Genomic DNA, 19,281 nt, shown 5'->3' on the forward strand with positions numbered 1-19,281 from the left:
TCTTTATGGACACCTCTGAACCAGGCACCTGAAAAATGACTGTGTGCCAGCATTGCACGAAACTCTTTCTTCCCACTCTATGGGTGCTCCTCCATTTCTCCCTCATGGCAGAAAAACAGGCATGATACTAAGCAGAATCCACTGTACTTACTAAAGTTGTGTAGACTTTGCATTTATTTTACAAAGAAAAAACTAAGTTAAAGGTGTTACAATTTTTTGGAAGCAACAAAATGAAACTACTCTGTGAACGTGACCTTGGATTCATGAATATTCAAACAGCGGCTTCTATCTGAACATTACTCAAAGAAACACCAAAAGAGACTGTTATCTTCAAAGTATGGTATTACTTATTGAAAGAAATTATTAAATTAGTATACCTTTTATGCGGTTCCATCTGCAAATTCTTACCTTGAATCCATCCTTCTTGTTTTTTTCCAAACCTGACCATTCTCCAGGCTGAAATTAATTTTAAGAGAAACATAAGTGACTTGGAAAAAGCAGTACCTATAATTTCCCAGTCCTGGACTCTAAGGCAAAAGTTTCCAGGTAGGACATTTAATTTACAGAATAGGGTAAGAAAATGATTTGGCTCTAACTACAACACTATGGCTCTGACAACAAAACTAGACCAAAGACAAAACCGACCCTTTTAATGTCTTCGATGCACTTAATGATGTAGCTCCTCTTGATTGCCTCTTTCACGGCATACGCATCGCTAAGGATTGTCAGGTGCTCCTCCAGGGCTTGCTGAATAAGGCTACTGGGCAGGGTCGGAAGATGCGCCAGTTCCCAGAGTACATCTAACACCTGCAATAATGCCACACAAGATGAGCCGGCCCACACACCAGTCAGACCACATTCAGTATTTGTAGCTGGGAAGATTAACTGGATTCTCCTGCCTTTCCAGAAGTGGTCTCAAAGCGAGCTTCCCGGCCTATTCGTCCAATCAGACTCAACAGCTTCTGTCTCACTCGATCACTTTCAGTCTCCCAGCTCTGGGGAACAGAAAAGACAAGACAATTCGATTTCATCAAATGGGCAAAATATACAGAAACCTTTACACTTGAGCTAAAACGGTTTAACAAAGTAAGAAGAGTTATTTAACTCAGAGACCTCAAAATGAGCTTCTCTTAGAAAAACTTAAAAGCAGGTGCAGCTGACTGGACACATACCTTCTGGATGAGAACAAACAGATGATTAAGCTGATCTGAATTAAATTTGACAGCTGCTGCAGCAATAATTGTATGGATGTTCTCGATCACAGTAGATGATTGTCCTGACTGGAAAAGGAGACAGTGGGGGAAAGTTACATCCTGCAACTTGGAAAGACCCTCATGCTTCCCCCCAGCGACTGACAGAAGCCCAAGTAAAACAGCAACAAGATAATCTGATTCTGGCCTGATCAGCACTCACTTGCATGACAACAAAACCACAGGAAACAACCACTGTTAATGGCCATCAGTTGGACTTGTTGAAATTTCTAGCAGCATTAAATCTTTAAAAGAAATTCTCAATCCAACATACACATTTCAAGACGAAAGCAAGAAATGTTCTCAACTGGCTCATAAAAAGGTTTGAACTAAGCACAGAACACATTCGCTTCCAGCACTTTATAAATGAGCTTGACAGTACCATCTACATCATTTTTTATTTTGCCCCTAGTTTCTTTATAATTTCAACTAATATTAATTTATCCCACATCCAGTAAATCTCTGCCTCAGTGATATAGGCCCTGGGGTCAACCTTATGGTCAAAATTTACTTTATAACTTCAAACATGACTCCATCATGCCTCACTGCACACCATGCAACAGACTGGAGAGTCAGAGACTTTTTGAGATTCAACTCCAGTGCTCACTTCAGCAGCACATATACTAAAATTGGAATGAGATTCAACTCTACAAGAATCTGCTTAGTATCTACTATATACATATATTCACTGAATGTAGCAATGATATACAAATCTGCATTATGTCTCTAATCTCCAACCTTATGTGGACTCAAAACTCACACCCACAAAACATTATGAGAGTATTCAACTATGGTGGACATGGGAAACAAGATTTTATAAGACCTGGGATTGTTTTCTATCTATAGCCTACTCTCTGCTGCTAGGCTGGGAGCCTGCAAATTACAGTTCCTCTCCTAGGTCCACTGCTGTGATATTCTGCCCATGAGAGGCACTGCTGGGTGATGAGAAGGGAAGAGGAAGAAAGAAGCACTGGGTTGTGCTCAGCAAGTGGACGCAGGGGCTCACATCAGGGGCAGCCAGAGAGAAAACCTGGTGGCCATGCCACCACTCTTTGGCACCCCAGCATGTACCAGGAGAGCACCTCCCAAATTTGCTCCCTTTCCTTGGACTTCAGAGGTCCCTTTCCCCATTCTGTTCCTCCGACATTCCTACTTCTCTCTGTTGCTCTTCCACCCCAGCAAGGCCTTTGTAAACAGGTCCCTGTATCCAATTCCCTCTGAAATACCCAGTGTAGCTTCTATTTCCTGACTAGGTTCTGAGTATACAGTGAACTAAGACAGTATAGTCAAGGTGAGCCCCAGGCCTCCTTCTGGCTTAGTGGCTAGACAAAGGCTAATACCATTACTGAAATAGCCTGGAAAATGACTTGGTGCTGACATACTGAATCTGAGATGCCTACAAGATGGCATGCAAGAAGGCGTAACTGTTATGTGTCTAGGTACGTGGCACTGAGGGCCAAGAGGAAGTCTGAAATGGGGGCATAGTTCTGATGGGGGCATAGTTCTGTCAGCGGCATCCAAATGCACCTGAATCCCCAGGAGGCGAAGAAACTGCCCCACAGGAGATTACAGACCAAGGCAAGGGCTCAGAGGTGAACAAAACTAGTAACTACAAAGAAGAAGAGAATAAGTAAGTTAGTACAGGAGACTTAAAAAGGGTACCAGGAAAGTGGGGGGAAAATGAGTCCAATGGACTAGTAAAAAAGTGAAGGAAAAGAAAAGGCAGGGGCATGGCCAATTTGGTAGCGGCCTCGGGGAGTCCTGGTGAGATGAGGTCTGGGAACTCAGTAAGCAGGACTCTCACTCTCACGAAATAACCCAACAGGAAAAACTCATCTGTGAAAACTGATGAGCAAACGGTGAAAAGAACACAAGACTGACAAACGAGACATATTGTTCTAGTGCTGTCACTAACTGCTGGGGAGCCTGAGGGACGGCTCTTCATTGTGTTAACTGAGAAACGAGAGGGCTAGACACGCTCAGTCGTTTCACATCTTCTGAGCAAGTGCAAGCCTTTCTCGCATACACAACCTTGACACAAGCCCCAGATGAGAAAGCAGATTTTGGCAGAGCTGCTGTGGCTAAGGCAAGACAGAAGCTCCATTTCCCTGCTCGTTTACCACCCTCCACCCTCTCTTTCTGCCAGAAATGTCAGAAAAAGGCGAAAGTAATGCTGATCAACTTACCTGTATCTTCCAAATTTTAGTGAGCTCATCTAAAGACAGTTTACTGCCCAAGAGTTCAATAATCCCCTTTATACGATCACAGTATTGGGCTTGGTCTATGTTGCCTAGAAGAGACACCCAAGAGACAGAACAGTGAACACTGACTTTCTAAATACGATTCTATTAATTCAAAGCAATAGTAACTTGTACAACATTTAAAGGCTAATACAGTCAAAACAACATTTTCTTACCATTAGTTTAGTACAAAAAATGTTATTTATAATTATGATAGGAAATACTTTTTAAAAATATTTTATTTATTTATTTGACAGACAGAGATCACAAGTAGGCAGAGAGGCAGGCAGAGAGAGAGGAGGAAACATGCTCCCCGCTGAGTAGAGAGCCAGATGCAGGGCTTGATCCCAGGACCCTGGGATCATGACCTGAGTCGAAGGCAGAGGCTTTAACCCACTGAGCCACCCATGTACCCTAGGAGATAAATATATATATATACACACACATATATATATATATATTTTTTTTTTAAAGCAACTTACCTTCCAATGCAATTGACAGAACTGAGTTTTCAACCAGCCAATCTAACAGTCTGTCTGTATCTATAGCATTCTTCACAGATTTGGATAAAGTGCTATCTTCTATTAGCTTGGTTACCTAAAAAGACAGAATTATTGTGAATAAACCTAGTGTAAATATGCACAATCAAAACCTACATATATCTGTATACACATCTTGTGACTTATACACTGTTGTAATGTGGTCTGATAGTCGAAATGTATTGAAGGCCAGTTACTGTAATAAATTAACAGACTATTTATTCCTGATGTGTCTCTAAAAAGAACAGGGAGCCAAGAATGGCACCTGGGGTGGCTTGGGAAAAGCATCTGACCCAACTTCTACCAGTGCACCCTCTGAATTCTGTACTTGGGACCAGAAACTGTCAGTCCCTCCCTGGCCCAGTTGTAGACCAATCTGTGGCCATGATGTCTACCCCATGAAAAATGTCACTCTATAGGAAGAGAGAAAGCCAAGCCAACACACTCAGAAAAGCGGGGACAAGACTTGGACAGTCCTGGCAGTGGTCAGGTCTCAAATTCTAGTTGTTCCTGCTGCCCACACATGTCCCTGCCCTTCCATGGTCTGGCCAGCCAATCCTTCATTCATGTGGAACAGTCCAGACTTCCTCCCTGTAATTCCTCTTTTAGCCCCAGATGGTTCATGATGAGTTTACTCCACTTTAGTAAAGAATTCTAGTTAATGCGGAACTTCAGGGAAGAAGACCAGAGGTATGACTGAACTATACTGGCTCCAACTGTACTCACCAAAACCAACTATGTTCAGATGAAGTTTAGGAAGTGATAGGAAAACACTTCCAGCATTTTGCTTAGGTGGTCACAGCTGCAGTCTTTTTGTTTTGGTCCCAACCCAAGTTAGAACATTTGGTTTAAGGAAACACCTATCTGAAATATACCAAAAGGAAGTGTACCCTTAGGGTAAACAGTAAATCTCGAAAGGTCTAATCCAAGGAATTATGTTCTAGGAAATTTCACAAAAACACTAAATCTTTCACAAATATTTCAGAGAATGAATTTTGAATGTAACACATATATAAAGACCACCTTAATAATCATAACCTTATGTACCATTTAATCATATAATCACTGTTTTCTTTTTTGTATGATTACAAGAAACCCTTCTTTATTTCCCAACATTTTTACATTAATGACCATATGTTTTGGCAGAGTTTAAAGAGTCTGTGCTTTAAGCCTTCTGGAAGCAAATGTAAAACTTACTTCTTTGAGGGAATTCATTTTAGCGCTAAAATGTGGGGATTTCAGCATGCGCAGTAGGATGTCTAATCGAAGATCATCTACCACGGTCACCAGATCCGGCTGGAAACGCATGCAGAGTAACTTGATGGCAGACAAGAGCTCAGGGATGCTAACCAATCTCTTTTATTAAAAGCACACACAAACAAAAAAGGAACCATGAAAACATTCTGATCTCAATTTTTGTAATACACACAGGAATTTAGCACATTTTCAACAGCAATGATTTGGTGATATCCAATATTCTGTACAGTCAATTAACTAGTTTGCTTTTAAATAAAACTTAGCAGACAGGTGAGCAAAGGGAAGGGCCCTGTGAGAATTTCAAGGTCAACAAAATAAATCACGTTCAGTGTTAAAATTGATTTAAACAACTTTGGATAAGCCTATAGTATCGAATTATTTTAAAGCTTCCTCAATGCTATACCAATTACAATACTATCTAAATCAACATGTTAGTAGAACTCTGAATGGTATCACCTACTGAGAACCCTAAATTCACTCTACTGGTTAAGATCTACAGCCAACCTGGTGCTTCAGAAAAAGCACTTTTTGGTTAGGAAATGTATAATTAATTTGATATGAGTAGTATGTGACCAGGATCCAAAGAACAAAGGTGTGTGAACCTTGCCCTAGGTCCTGGCTATGCTTCTATGGGTGAACTGGCACTGGGGCCTACCTGGTGGGAGACAGGATTTACCTTGTCTTTGAGGTCCTTCTCCTCTACACTGCGCACATCCTGGATTGTAGTAAGGATGACTGGGTCTAGCATCGGCTGTGGAACAGAAGTGCTGTACTTAATAAAGACTGTTGCTTCTGCTCCAGAACTGGAGAGAAGTAAGTCACTTTTTCACTCACACTTCACAGAGGAGAAAGTGCAATGCCAAGACCTCAATTCCAGTATCAGATGCTGCAGCTAGCTACCAGCATCCCAAGCAGACCCTCAAGGGACTCCATGCCCCAGCTCCTTTCATACCACATGGGTGCAGTCACTGTCACTGCTATCTTAGCAGGGTCCTTTTATTTTTTAAAAATATGTCTCATTTATTGGGGCACGTGGGTGGCTCAGTGGGTTAAGCCGCTGCCTTCGGCTCAGGTCATGATCTCAGGGTCCTGGGATTGAGTCCCGCATCGGGCTCTCTGCTCGGCGGGGAGCCTGCTTCCCTCTCTCTCTCTCTCTGCCTACTTGTGATCTCTCTCTGTCAAATAAATAGATAAAATCTTTAAAAAAAAAAAATAAATAAATAAAATAAAATATGTCTCATTTATTAAGTTTTTTTGTTTTTGCCAATAGAAGTTTGAGATTTTTTTTTTTCCCTTCAAATTTTTACTTATCAAAATTATGGGGGGGGGCAGGGGAAAATGCAGGAAATGGAACTGAACCCAAGTGGTAATAATATTTTCACTATATCTGGGGGAAGAAAGCAAGACCTGCAGGCATGGGGCACCTGGGTGGCTCAGTGGGTTAAAGCCTCTGCATTCAGCTCAGGTCATGATCCCAGGGTCCTGGGATCGAGCCCCGCATCGGGCTCTCTGCTCAACGGGGAGCCTGCTTCCTTCTCTCTCTGCCTGCCTATCTATTCATGATCTTTGTTTGTCAAATAAATAAAATCTTAAAAAAAAAAAAATTTTTTTACTTAAATTCTAGTTCCTTAACATACAGTGCAATACTGGTTTCAGGAGTAGAATTCAGGGATATTTATTTATTTATGAGAGGGGAGAGAGAGAGTGCGTGAGTGTGCGCGCACAAGCAGGAGCGGTGCAGAGAGAGGAGAAATGTAGTCTCCCCACTGAGCAAGGGGAGCCTGACATGGGGCTCCATCCCAGGACCCCAGGATCATGACCTGAGCCAAAGGCAGATGCTCAACCTACTGAGTCACCTAGGTGCCCCAGAATTCAGTGATTCGTATGAGGGTCTTTTTTTTTTTTTAAAGGATTTTATTTATTTGTCAGAGAGAGAGAGTGTGAGAACAAAACAGGGGGAACAGCAGGCAGAGGGAAAAGCAGGCTCCTGGCTGAAAAGGGAGCCCGATGCAGCACTTGATCGCAGGACCCTGGATTCATAACCTGAACCAAAGGCAGATGCTTAACCAAATGAGCCACCCACGCGTCCCTCATAAGAGTCTTTTTTTTTTTTTTAAGATTATTTATTTACTTATTTGACAGAGAGAGAGAGATCACAAGTAGGCATAGAGGCAGGCAGAGAGAGAGAGAGGAGGAAGCAGGCTCCCCGCTGAGCAGAGAGCCCGATGTGGTACTCGATCCCAGAACCCTGAGATCATGACCTGAGCAGAAGGCAGCGGCTTAACCCACTGAGCCACCCAGGCGCCCTCATAAGGGTCTTTTTAAAGAGCAACCGAAGAGAGGGTGCCTTGGTTGGCTCAGTGGGTTAAGCCTCTGCCTTCAGCTCACATGATGATCTCAGGGTCCTGGGACTGAGCTCTGCACGGAGCCCTGCACTGAGTCCTGCATCGGGCTCTCTGCTCAGCAGGGAGTCGGCTTCCTCCCCTCTCTCTGTCTGCTGCTCTGCCTACCTGTGATCTCTCTCTGTCAAATAAAATCTTGGGGAAAAAAAAAAAAGCAACCAAAGACACATAAACTAAAACAGGAAGCATGAGTATGTATGATTTTTGTAATAAAGTAAATATTTTACATTTGACTTTAACAAATTAATATAAGCATGGAGCACAAAAAATGTGCTGCAATATGCATTATTTTTGTGTGCTGATATAAATGAGGCCTCTAGAGGAGATTAATACAACACTGTGCTCCAGAATGGTAGCATAATCCAACAACTGACTCTAAGTATTACGTGAGAAGTAGAAAGTATTAGCTTGGTCTAAATGCTCACTTCCATCTAAGTAAAATAATTTTTAAAAAACTTATCTGGTGACAAGAGAAGATAGTACTTGGCTGGCAAAGCCAAGAAGACATTAGCAATGAATTAAAATGACCTCAGACAACTATCCAAATAGAATCTCCTCCTTTCTCCTCATGCCCACTGTACAGTGAGGACTGGGGGCTGTGAGGGCAGGAGGCGAGCGTGCTGTTCTCCTCAGCAGCACGGGCCCTGCTTACTCCCCACTGCAGCTGAGACAGCAGGATCACCCTTTCACAGACAAGGAAGCCAAGGCACATACACATGTCTTCCAAAGTCACAGAACTGGCAAGTAGTATAGACAATTGTTAGTTTATATCAAGTAATAGGATGTGAATACAGTATGAGAATAAATTCAAGGCATGACTATATTGCTGAATAAATGTAAGGTTGGACAGTGTGAAATAAAGTTAAATAAGCTGCGGTTGGATATTCAATACTTTTTTGCTCTTTTTACTCTATAAAATTCCAAAAATTCTATTAAACCTAGAATTTCTAAAAAACTTATTATTAATTAGCAGCTGGAATATTTATGATAAATCTCTTTCCACACTGGAATGCATGGGTAAAGAGCATTTAAAACTCCAATCTTGGCTCTGATTATTAAAAAGCCAAGTATTAAATTATTAATAATTATTAAATTATTAAAAAGTCAAATTATTTTGCCTCTTGTATCTTACCTTACTAAAAAACTAATGATTCTATGTTTAATAAGCTGAAAGAACACTAAATGTTTCTAAAGAACTTAATAACCAGAATGAAGAAATGCATAAATAGCCATCTGATTTCATTTAAAAATCTTGTAGGATTACTTTGACATTTAAAGAAAGCATGTAATACTTAGAAATTGTAGACATTTCCAGAACCTACTAAAACAAATCTTATCTCCCTTGTTAAAATGGCCCTAAGTAAATGAGATATTAACAAGAGGGAACAGTGCAAACCCATTGCTCCCAAAGGACATGATGCTTTCAAAGCCATTTACAGTGACTTTAAAAAAAAAATCTCTGTGAAAGTTATAGGTTTCACAGATCTATTTACAAAGAAAACCAAAAAATGAAGGTATTTCTTTCTTTTTTTAAAGATTTTATTTATTTATTTGACAGACAGAGATCACAAGTAGGCAGAGAGGCAGGCAGAGAGAAAGGAGGAAGCAGGCTCCCTGCTGAGCAGAGAGCCCATTGCAGGGCTCGATCCCAGGACCCTGGGATCATGACCTGAGCCGAAGGCAGAGGCTTTAACCCACTGAGCCACCCAGGAGCCCCAAATGAAGGTATTTCAAAGTGACACTTCATTCAGTAAAACTTGTTAACTGAGATGGAAAGGAAACAAGAAAGTACAATAGACCTTAAGCATTAGCAAACGAATACACCCAGCTGTGCCTGTGTGACCACCTGTTGGATTACGGTCTGCAGTGCCAAGAAATTAGATGAGATATGCCATTAGGCCACTATTTAGCAGTCACTTGGCCAGTAAGTTAGCCCAGTGAGTTGCTCAATGCCACTCTAATTTAATACACAATGGCACTGAATTCTTCAACAATCCTGGGAAGGGGGCTGGGATCTATGCCGCCTATATTATAAATAAAAATACATGTAATCGTATAAATAGGATAAAAGGATAAATTAAAAAGGTATAGAATCATAAATATTAGAGATCTCCTATACTTTAAATTATTAATCATTTTTTAGTTACCTTTGATTATATTTTTACTAGAAAAATAGCTTATCCTAAAAAAAAGAAGTTACTTGGGATCAGGCACGATTCTGAACAACCTGATAAAAAGATAATGATGATTAATGGTATGTCTTGGGTCACCTTCTGAGTAAATGTAGAGTGGCCCCATCTTACCTGAACCACCGAGGAATTGAGGTACTCCGCACACACCCCTAGAGGCTGCACCAATGCTGAGACTGCCTGAAAACAAAGATGGTGCAGGTTAGACATCAGTGCAAGACTGTTTTTTCTTTTTAGCATTTAATGAATCCCTTTTAATATATCAGAGACAATCTGAAATGGTGACTTGATCAAGTCATGAATGAATGACTAGACAAGCCATTCTCCTGGAGAGGAAGAACTGATATAAAGATGCCAATCCATTTAAACTGTTATAGAAATTAAATATAATTTAAATCACAATATGCCAATAAAACTCTAGAGGAATGGGTGAAAGATTTTTAAAGTTCAAACCACAGAATATTAAAAATTTTTATTTGAAAAAGGAGAGAATAGCTGGTGAAGAAGTGAAATATGCTCTCAACAAAAACATCAAAAACTTCCATGAAGAAAATGACAAATCTTGACTAAAATACATAAGAAAAGGCCCAAATAAACAAGGAGATACATGTTCTTGAAAGGAAAGGACCTATACTGTAATTTTCCACACACTGACCTATAAATTCAACATAATCCCAAATATGATCTCAGTGGGATTTTCTGCAGGACAACTTGACATTCTCAAACTCTGAGAATGACCAAGAGAATCTGAGAGAAGAACGATGCTGGGCAAACTGGCGCTACTGGTGTTGAAAACAAGGGAGCAATAGTATACAAATGAGTAAAGAATGAACAGATGAATGAATGACTCAGACAGAAGTCCAGGAACACACCCGTGGACATGTGGGGCTTTGACATGTGATAGAGACAACACATCAAAATAGTACAGAAAACAAAGATTTAGTCATTAGATGATCTTACAACAATTAGTTATCCATCTGGAAGAAAATGAAATTGGATCTCTATCTTATGTAATAATATATAAAAAGAAATCCTAAATGAATTCAGGAACTAGGTGTAAAAAGTTAAACTATAAAAGTATAAAATGAAATGAGTATTTTTATAACTTTGAGATGGGAGAACATTCCCTAAGCAAGTTAGGAAACAAACTGTTATTAAGGAAAAAAATATTTCACATAAAATATGGAAGCTTCTGTATAGCAAAAAGCACCATCAGTAAAAATAAAAAGAGAAGCAAAAGAATGGAAGAAAAAATTTACTAATACATAAAGTAGACACGGCACCGATATGCTGAACATAAAACGAATTCCTGAAAGTTAGTAAGATAACCCCAAAGTAACCCAAATAACTAGGTCAATTTATAGAAGAATGCAAACAGACAATAACCACAAGATGAAATGCTCAAATTCAAAGGAAATCAGAGTCTTACCCATTAAATAATGTTTAATAATATAAATAAAATGTTATTTTTGTCCACTATAATGAAAAATTAAAGATGGAAAATATTCAGTATTAACAAGATAAGTAAGGAATGGGCTTATGGAAGTACAGACTGGTATAAGTTTTTCAGAAAGAGATTTAATACTACTGAATATAATCTAAAAATGTATATAGTTTTTAACCCAGAAATCCCGTTTTCTAGGAATCTGTCCTTCAGAAATGATAGCACATGCACATTAATACAAATTTATATGGGAAGCGGTCTTAAGAGCACAAAACTTAGAAATAATCCAATGCCCATTAATAAGTGACAGCATCAGGGTACAACAGGTGCAGAAACTGATGAGAGCCATTAAAAGCAATGACAGTGCTGACCAGGAAAGACGTCCACGACAGATTGTTAAATGAAAATATGCTACTACGTATAGCTTGATTACAAAATTCAGTTTTAAAGAGAGAAAGAGAAAGAAGAAAAGAACATGCACAGGTATATTTTACATATATATATGACAAAGTCAGGAAAGCTATGCATTAAATGGGTAGTTATTACCTAGGAGGTAGGTATACGTGCATGGGGGTCAGGGACAGGCAACTTTCATTCCATATTTTGTACAGGTATCTTTCATTGACAAATTGTGAATGATATTTTTTTCCCAGTATTTTTCAAATTCAAAACTATGTAAATATAAATGTAAAATGAATACATTTATTTGTACTCAGTGGCCTGAATTTATTCTAGGACATAATCACCTCCTTAACTGTTATGAATCATGACATTGTTACATACACGTGCACTTGCCACAGACAGCCCCTATCCTTTAAAAAGCAAGAGAACATCACATAACCCTCACAAATTAAGAGACAAATACCACAGGCAATGGGAAACGAAGTGAAAAAGAGCAAATACCCCCCCACGGAAACAGGATTATAATTAGGTGTGAACATTTTCTTTGGTTATCAGAACCACAAAGCTGCTCCCACAGAGATAATACACACGTACTTGGCAAACACCTGATCCTTCAGGATGAACAGTGGAAAGAAAGCGTGAGTCTGGGTCCCTGACTCGGTCCAGACCGTGTCCCTTGGGTTACATACCAGCCTGAACAAAGCAAACTTCCATTCTGGGCACATTAACTTACCCCAAGTTCTATATCTTCTGAATGAAGCTTGGCTTGGATTGCTGCAAATCCACCTAATTCTCCAAACTGAGGGGGGAAAAGGGCACAAATTAATTTTTAAATGGTGTATACCAATAATTTAAGCAAAAAACGAAGGCTACCATTCTACTCAATCAACATGCCCTAGGTAATACTGATCTTGAGCGAGTCACCACAAAGATCATCCTGCTGAGTCCTAAAGCTGACGTGCATTGTATAAACAGCACGTATGTAAAAGAGGAGGAACTACAGAATCAACCTCCTTACAAAAAGAAGTTCCTATTACTATCTCTAGCTGTCATTTACTTAAAATACCAAACTCCAGGTTATCTAGTTAGAAGAAGAAAAACATGACTGTATTAATGAAAGTTGAATACCTTATTTACCAAGTCCACAACCCATCCATGAGGCTCCTGTGAGAAAAGAAAACAGAAATTGAGATGGCAAGATGAGAACTCTCCCCATTAACCCCCATATTTCTTTTAACCTCTGTCAAATGTGGGGAGAAAATAAAATACGAAGATGTCAAAAACATTCCAAAAGGCTTTCTACAGGTTTCTCCACAGGCATCTGGGCCACTGCTGTACATGACTGTGGGGGGAGAACGGGGCTGCGCCTCTGGGCTGGAGAATGGCATTGCTAGAGCATGGCGCATTCGTGCCTTTCTGCGTTGCTTAGAGCAGCTGTCAAGCTCTCCAAGGTGCTGGATAACTTGAGTTAAATTCTCTAAGAAAGTTACACTTTAGACATGAAGAATTCCTAACCTAAGGAGTAGCAGATCCCGAATAAAGTAAGGTTAAGTTTCAGTCCCAGCTGTCCCATGAATAGGTACACTGGAGCATGCGCTTTCTTTTTCCCACTTTCCCTCCTTGCTTTCCTTTTCGAAGCTTTCACTGCTCCGGGGGCTGGATACCACCGTGGGGGAGCAGTGACTGTGAAAAGATGTGGTCCCTGCTTTCACGGAGCTCATAGTGTAGCAGTGTCCACAAAAACAAGTAAACCACCACATACATCACAGAATTCAGTCTGGGCTCAACCCCACAAAAGGAAAAACCACAAAACGGTCCTCAAATGAGAAATGGAAGGAGCCTACTCTGCTCAGAGCAGTGGTCATAGAAACCCTCTCTGGAGAAGAGGTCTTTGAGCTGGACCCTACAGGATGACAGCGATTTAGCCATTCAAAGAGTCCAGGCAGAGAGGCCAAAATGGCAAAGGTCCAGTTTGGGGAAGGTCATGAAGACGAACTGGGAGGGATTCTCCCAGGTGGGACGCACTGAGCTGGGAAGAGTGGCACAGGTGGAGATGTCGAGAGAGACAAACTCAGATCACATGGAAATGTGCCCACTGGGATTAGAAGGAAAGCAACAAAAGTGTTTAAACCAGATAGTGACACCTTTTATGTTGTAAGATGACCAATCTCGCAGTTGTGTGGTGGGTGGAACGGAACGCATGAAGGTGAGTGGAAGGGAGAGGCGCAGTTGGAAGACCAGTGCAGTAACTAGGTAAGGTGTGATGGTGTCACCAGTAGGGCAGTAGCAGCAGAGACAGAGAGAACTGAACACCTTTGAGATGAATTCCAAGGACGTGTTTACAGTTGGAGGCGGGTCATAAGGGATGAATCGTGGCAGACTCCTGTGCGTCTGACTTGAGCACCTCGGTAGACGGTGATGCTGTTTACTGACAGGAAGAAGGAGGAAGGCTGGAGACAGAAGGAAGTTCCGTTTCAGGCACACTAAATTTGAGATGTCTGTGTAGCAACCAAAAGGAAAACAGTTGGTTCTTCAAGTCTGGTGGGCTCAGAGAAAATGTTTGGGTCACAGAGAACACAAATTGAAGGCCCAGGAGCATAAAGATGGCACTTACAGCCATGAAAATGGAAGACAGTTCTTAGGGAAAGAATAACGAACAAAGAAAAGGCGTCTCTGGGTCAAAGCTGAATGGAGGTGAAGGAATCACGGGAGGCAATGTGATGATTTACAGATTAGGCAGAGAAGCAAGAGACTACAGAAGAACTGATTTGGAGGAGGCAGGAACTGACAGTGACCATCCCTGTTGATGGGGATCAAGAGACATTTCCTGTGGCTCTGGACATGTGGAGGCTGTCGGTGCCTTACCGAGAGCAGTTAAAGGGAAATGGCAGAAAAAGAACACAGACTGTCACACTCTGAGGAGTTCATGGGGACTTCAGTCTAGCTAACCTCTAATACCTAAACACCTCTCTAACAGAAGAGCACTAACACCACAGGACAAAAACACTAAAAAAATCTTTTAAAACATACAGCTGAGTTGGCACAAAGTGCTCAGAAACTGAAAACAAAGAGAAAGCAGAAATCGTGTGAGGTAAGTAGACTCTGAGGCCAGCCTTCACGGTGTAGGCTGTGGAACCCCGGTGAGGTCTGGCCTCCATCTTCACAGCCAACGAGGGGCTGGGAAACCAAGAGGAGAGAGTCACATAAAGCTGGAGCTCACTGAGGGCTACCTCCTCAGTGTAAGGTGAACTAAAAGAAATCATCTGCAAGAAAGGGAGAACAACAGGGAAGCCTGCCTACCTTGACTCTGATCCTGGATGGAGGGGAGGAAAAAAACTCTTAAGAGTCTATAACCATTGACTTGCCCCACACGGCTTCAATTCTGAAATTCACACTGACTTTGGGGCGCTGGGCAGCTCAGAAGATTGGCCAGCCGACTCTTGGTCTTGGCTCAGGTCATGATCTCCAGGTGGTGAGATTGAGCTTCAGGTCAGGTTCTACACTCAGTGTGGAGTCTGCTTGAGATTCTCTCTCTCCCTCTCCCCCTGCCCCCACTCATACTCCCTCTCTTTCCGTCTCTAAAATAAATAAATAAATCTTAAAAAAAAAAATTCACACTGACTTTATGGTCTGAAATACCTTAAGCTGAGAATTTATTTTCAAGGGGTCCCAGATTTGTGCTCCCAGGCACCTGGAGGAAGTAAAGGTAAACCCTCTTTGAAAGGAAGGAACTTTCAATCCAGGCCTCAAACAATACTTCCAGATTTAATTTCAAGAAATACAACTTCACAGAAAAACAAACACAAATGTGTATTTTTTTTTTATATATACACATACAGACATAAAACAAGTTCACGTTAGTAAAAACCAGCAGAATCAGAGTTGTAGATATCAGACACAGAACACAAACACACAGGAGAATGAAAACACGAGGCAGGAACACGAGATAATAAAAATGAGTAAACAAAGTCAAAGGAGAATCAAATAGAATTTATATAAATGAAGAAAAGACACTGAAATTGAAGACTTTTAACAAACAGGTTAGACAGCACACTTGATATGGACAGAACCATGATTAGGGAACTAAATCCCAAATCTGAAAGAAATGATCACAACCTACAGCACAAGGACACAGGAAGATGGGAAATATGACAGAGGTTAAGGGACATGGAGGACAGATGCAAAGGTTTAACATGTATCCACTTGAAGTTCTGAAGAGGAGAGACTGACTAGTGGGGAAGAGGCATGATAATGGCTGAGAATTTTCCAGAACTGATATAAGACATTAGTCCTTAGATTTAGAAACCCACAGTCACAGGAGAGTCAAACTGCCAAATATCAAAGAGAAAGAGGGTATCTCCAAAAGCAAACAAACTTCTTACAAAAGCAACAGTCAGATCAACCACCAACTTCTCAACAGCAATAATCAAAGCCAGAAGACACTGACATAGTACCTCTGACATTCTGAAAGTGTAGCAGTTAATTTAGAATTAAAAACCCAGTGAAAATATTCTTTGAGGCATGGGAAATCAAATAAAGCTCAGGCCATCAAAAACACAGACTTAACCACCAAGATACTTGGGAGAATGCACTCCGGAAAGAAGAAAAATGATCCCAGTGAATAGGTACAGAAGAAATGGTACTCAGTGAGACAGTACATACATATGGCTAAGTTAAAACACCATAGAAGAGAACAATGATGGTATCTGTTTGAGGGTAAAGCAAGACAGGAAAGGACAAAACACTGCATGGTAAAAACAAAGGGACAGAGAGTAAATCAGTCAGGTGGGGAATGAGCACATGAAACATTCCAAGGTCTTTACGTGCTGCTCAGAGGAGGACAAAGATATTCATGAAATTTTGATTTCATTTACGTAAGTTACAATTCCAGGATAACCAGTAAAAGAACAAGTGGGAGGGGAGAAAAGTGGAATCTTCCCTGGTAGGGGTGTGGAGGGCAGTGAAAGATGCTGAAGCTAGACAGGGACGTGGGGTCCAAGGCAGAATGTTTAAAGATGGGAAAGACTAGAGCATGAGGTACACAACAGGAATGCTCCAACAGAGAGAAAAAGACTGCAGATACTGAACAAAGGACAGAAAACTTGAGGAAAATGCTTCAGAAGGCAAGAAGAAAGGGAATGATCTCAGGCCTTTGCAGGAGGGAGAACTGCTGTGCAGTACTGAGAGGAAATGCACAGAATGACCCTTTCTGGTCCTGGATGTCACGTGCGGAGATTGAGGGGAAGCTAAGGAACATCTGGCGAGTTCTTACGATAGTGAACCCCCGGGGTTAGTGGCTGTGTAGACAGTTGTCATCCAACCTTCACAACACAACTGCAGACGAGGTTTGAATATTTTGGGAGGAAAGACTGTATACAATTACAGACACAGACGATGAGGCTGGATTACGTGGGTTCTTCCTGTGATGAGGTTTGTGGACTTGGGCAAGGACTCAACTCCTGTGTGCCTCAGTTTCTTGTCCATGAAATGGGGTCAGAAATAGTACCCCGCTTATGGAGTTGTTGTGGAGATCAAACGCTAGAGTGTGTACTCACTGCCCTTTCCACTCGGCCTCATCCCCTCCTCCCCGAAGGACTGCCTGACCCTCCCAGACAACTCGGACCACCCCCTCCTGCAGTTGGCATTACAATGACTGCATGTACTGTCCGTGGTACCTTAAGTTTTGGTTTTTAAATTTCCTCTGCTAGCTCTAAGTTAGGAGCCATGGCTTACTACTCTTTATATAACTACTGAACCAAACTTCTGGTTCAACTAAAGCAGTGGTCAAGTTTTCTATCTACTTGATTGACTCCTTTGTACAGTTCCTCAAAAACCAGAGTTCGACCAATAGATGTTTAGATAATGTACTCCTTGTGAGTATAATGTTACTGGGTACACTGTAGGCCTTTAAACATAAAATAAAGATAACTGGTTCTTGGCTTGGAAAAAAAACCCCAAAGCTTTAATGCTTCTGGAGTTTAAAAGAAAATGATACATAAGAGTACCTTCTAGATTATTTTTTCTAGGCATAATTAGCCACTTCAAACGGTTTCACATGCTCTAGCTTCTCAAACATCTCTGAGAAACTGGGACACCCATTAAATTGGGGTTCTGACAATTCAATAAATAGGGCACTGATGTCAGGCGGTCATTCCGCATTTCGCTAAACATTTCAAATCTATAAAATTATTTATGATGCTCGTTAATGGCTGTGGAAAAATACGCAATATCTGAAAAAAAAAAAGTTAAGCAATTTTATGAGCCATATGGAATATGTCATTTTTCACAGACTGTTTTAATCCTTCCACGTAAATTTTTGTGGCACATAAAATCTTTTTCAATACATTTCTCTATAAAATGACGAAACAAGATCATGTTTACCTTTTGGAAAGTAGACACAGGTGAAACAGCAAACATATTTCCCTCCCCAAACACTTCTGTCCAATTCCTCTGAGACACTTTCATTCTGTTTTTAAAATGGTATTCATTATCAGGATTGAAAGCCTAGATTCAAAGAGAACAGAGAAGCACTATTATTATCTATTTCTATAGCAACAAATATTAGCATTAGAAAAGAAGAAAAATATAGCCTTGGACTCCTTTGGTAATGGAATCTTAGAAATATCCCAACAGCGTGAATTCCCAAGCTAGTGCAGAGAAGCGGATGAGTGAGGCCGAGCTCTCCCCTCCTGTCCAGTGGCCACTGGGAGAGAAAACAGGGCGCGCAGCCAGGTGTCCTGGAGCTGGCACAGGTACGGCCGGCCAGCAGGGCCGTAAAGGCCCCTTCTTCACACAGCTACTGGGACTAGTCAGGGAAAAAGGCCAAAAACCAAACCACAGGAGCACCCTGTGAAAGCATTTATGATGTGAATAATCAGGAAGACATGAGGGAAAGCAATTTAATTATTCTATGAGCTGAGAAAGCTATTAAAATTAGAAAGGTATTTTGTTAAAACTGAGAACACAGAATGAATGACTGCTCTGTTTTTAAAATAAAAAAGCAAGGTCCCTAAAAGCTAAGTTAATATATTTTACAGTATCATTATCACTCTTTATTAATTACAAGTTATAGGACAGTTGGTATTTTAAACAAAATCAAAACACAGAGTACTTCATATTTTAGAGATACTGTACCATCGTAAGCACACCCAGGAGACCAGTGGGAATCGGATCTTGTTTAATTCTCTCTGCAACCAGTTCTATTAATAGCATCAACATGTTGTAGATTCCTTCATGAATTTCAGTACCCCATTTGTGAACAGCACTCGAAGTCAGGAGCTACAGAAACAAAGGGCTAGCTTTAGAGTCTAACTTGAAAAGCAGAAGTCTAATGTTTATCAGTTCAATCTTGAATAATCATGAGATGATTTCCATAGTATCACTTTTACACAGATGACTTGCTTTAAAAGGCCTACAACCTGCAGCCCATCTACTCGTTCAATGATTTCAGAGTCAACATGAGTTTTGCTTTTCAATGTTAATTTCCTTAATTCAACTGAAACAGGTGGTTTAAGAGAAAATTTTCCTTTGTTTCTCTACTTTTCCTTATTACTTGGGG

At 40.7% G+C, this 19,281-nt stretch overlaps 1 protein-coding gene and 1 long non-coding RNA gene across 4 annotated transcripts in view; both read right to left on the reverse strand.

Moving 5' to 3' along the window:
- Window positions 1-19,281, reverse strand: part of USP24 (ubiquitin specific peptidase 24) — a 138,280-nt gene that overhangs the window by 83,009 nt on the left and 35,990 nt on the right. For all 3 annotated transcript variants that reach the window (XM_082688546.1, XM_082688545.1, XM_082688544.1), the window contains exons 4-16: window positions 18,858-19,001; window positions 18,105-18,227; window positions 12,852-12,887; window positions 12,457-12,522; window positions 9,992-10,057; window positions 5,963-6,037; window positions 5,227-5,385; window positions 3,973-4,087; window positions 3,437-3,540; window positions 1,173-1,280; window positions 900-995; window positions 646-807; window positions 409-456 (exon numbers count right to left, since the gene is read on the reverse strand). In XM_082688546.1, coding sequence (XP_082544672.1) covers window positions 409-456; window positions 646-807; window positions 900-995; window positions 1,173-1,280; window positions 3,437-3,540; window positions 3,973-4,087; window positions 5,227-5,385; window positions 5,963-6,037; window positions 9,992-10,057; window positions 12,457-12,522; window positions 12,852-12,887; window positions 18,105-18,227; window positions 18,858-19,001 — 1,302 coding nt within the window. The remainder of the gene's footprint in view (window positions 1-408; window positions 457-645; window positions 808-899; window positions 996-1,172; window positions 1,281-3,436; window positions 3,541-3,972; window positions 4,088-5,226; window positions 5,386-5,962; window positions 6,038-9,991; window positions 10,058-12,456; window positions 12,523-12,851; window positions 12,888-18,104; window positions 18,228-18,857; window positions 19,002-19,281) is intronic.
- LOC309843187 lies at window positions 6,513-6,956 on the reverse strand. Its single transcript, XR_014299998.1, has 2 exons — window positions 6,900-6,956; window positions 6,513-6,592 (listed from the first exon to the last, which is right to left on the reverse strand). It is a non-coding gene; the product is annotated as an uncharacterized lncRNA (long non-coding RNA).

The sequence above is a fragment of the Mustela nivalis genome (assembly GCF_964662115.1).
Source record: "Mustela nivalis genome assembly, chromosome: 10".
In the NCBI taxonomy this organism is placed as follows: Eukaryota; Metazoa; Chordata; class Mammalia; order Carnivora; family Mustelidae; genus Mustela; species Mustela nivalis.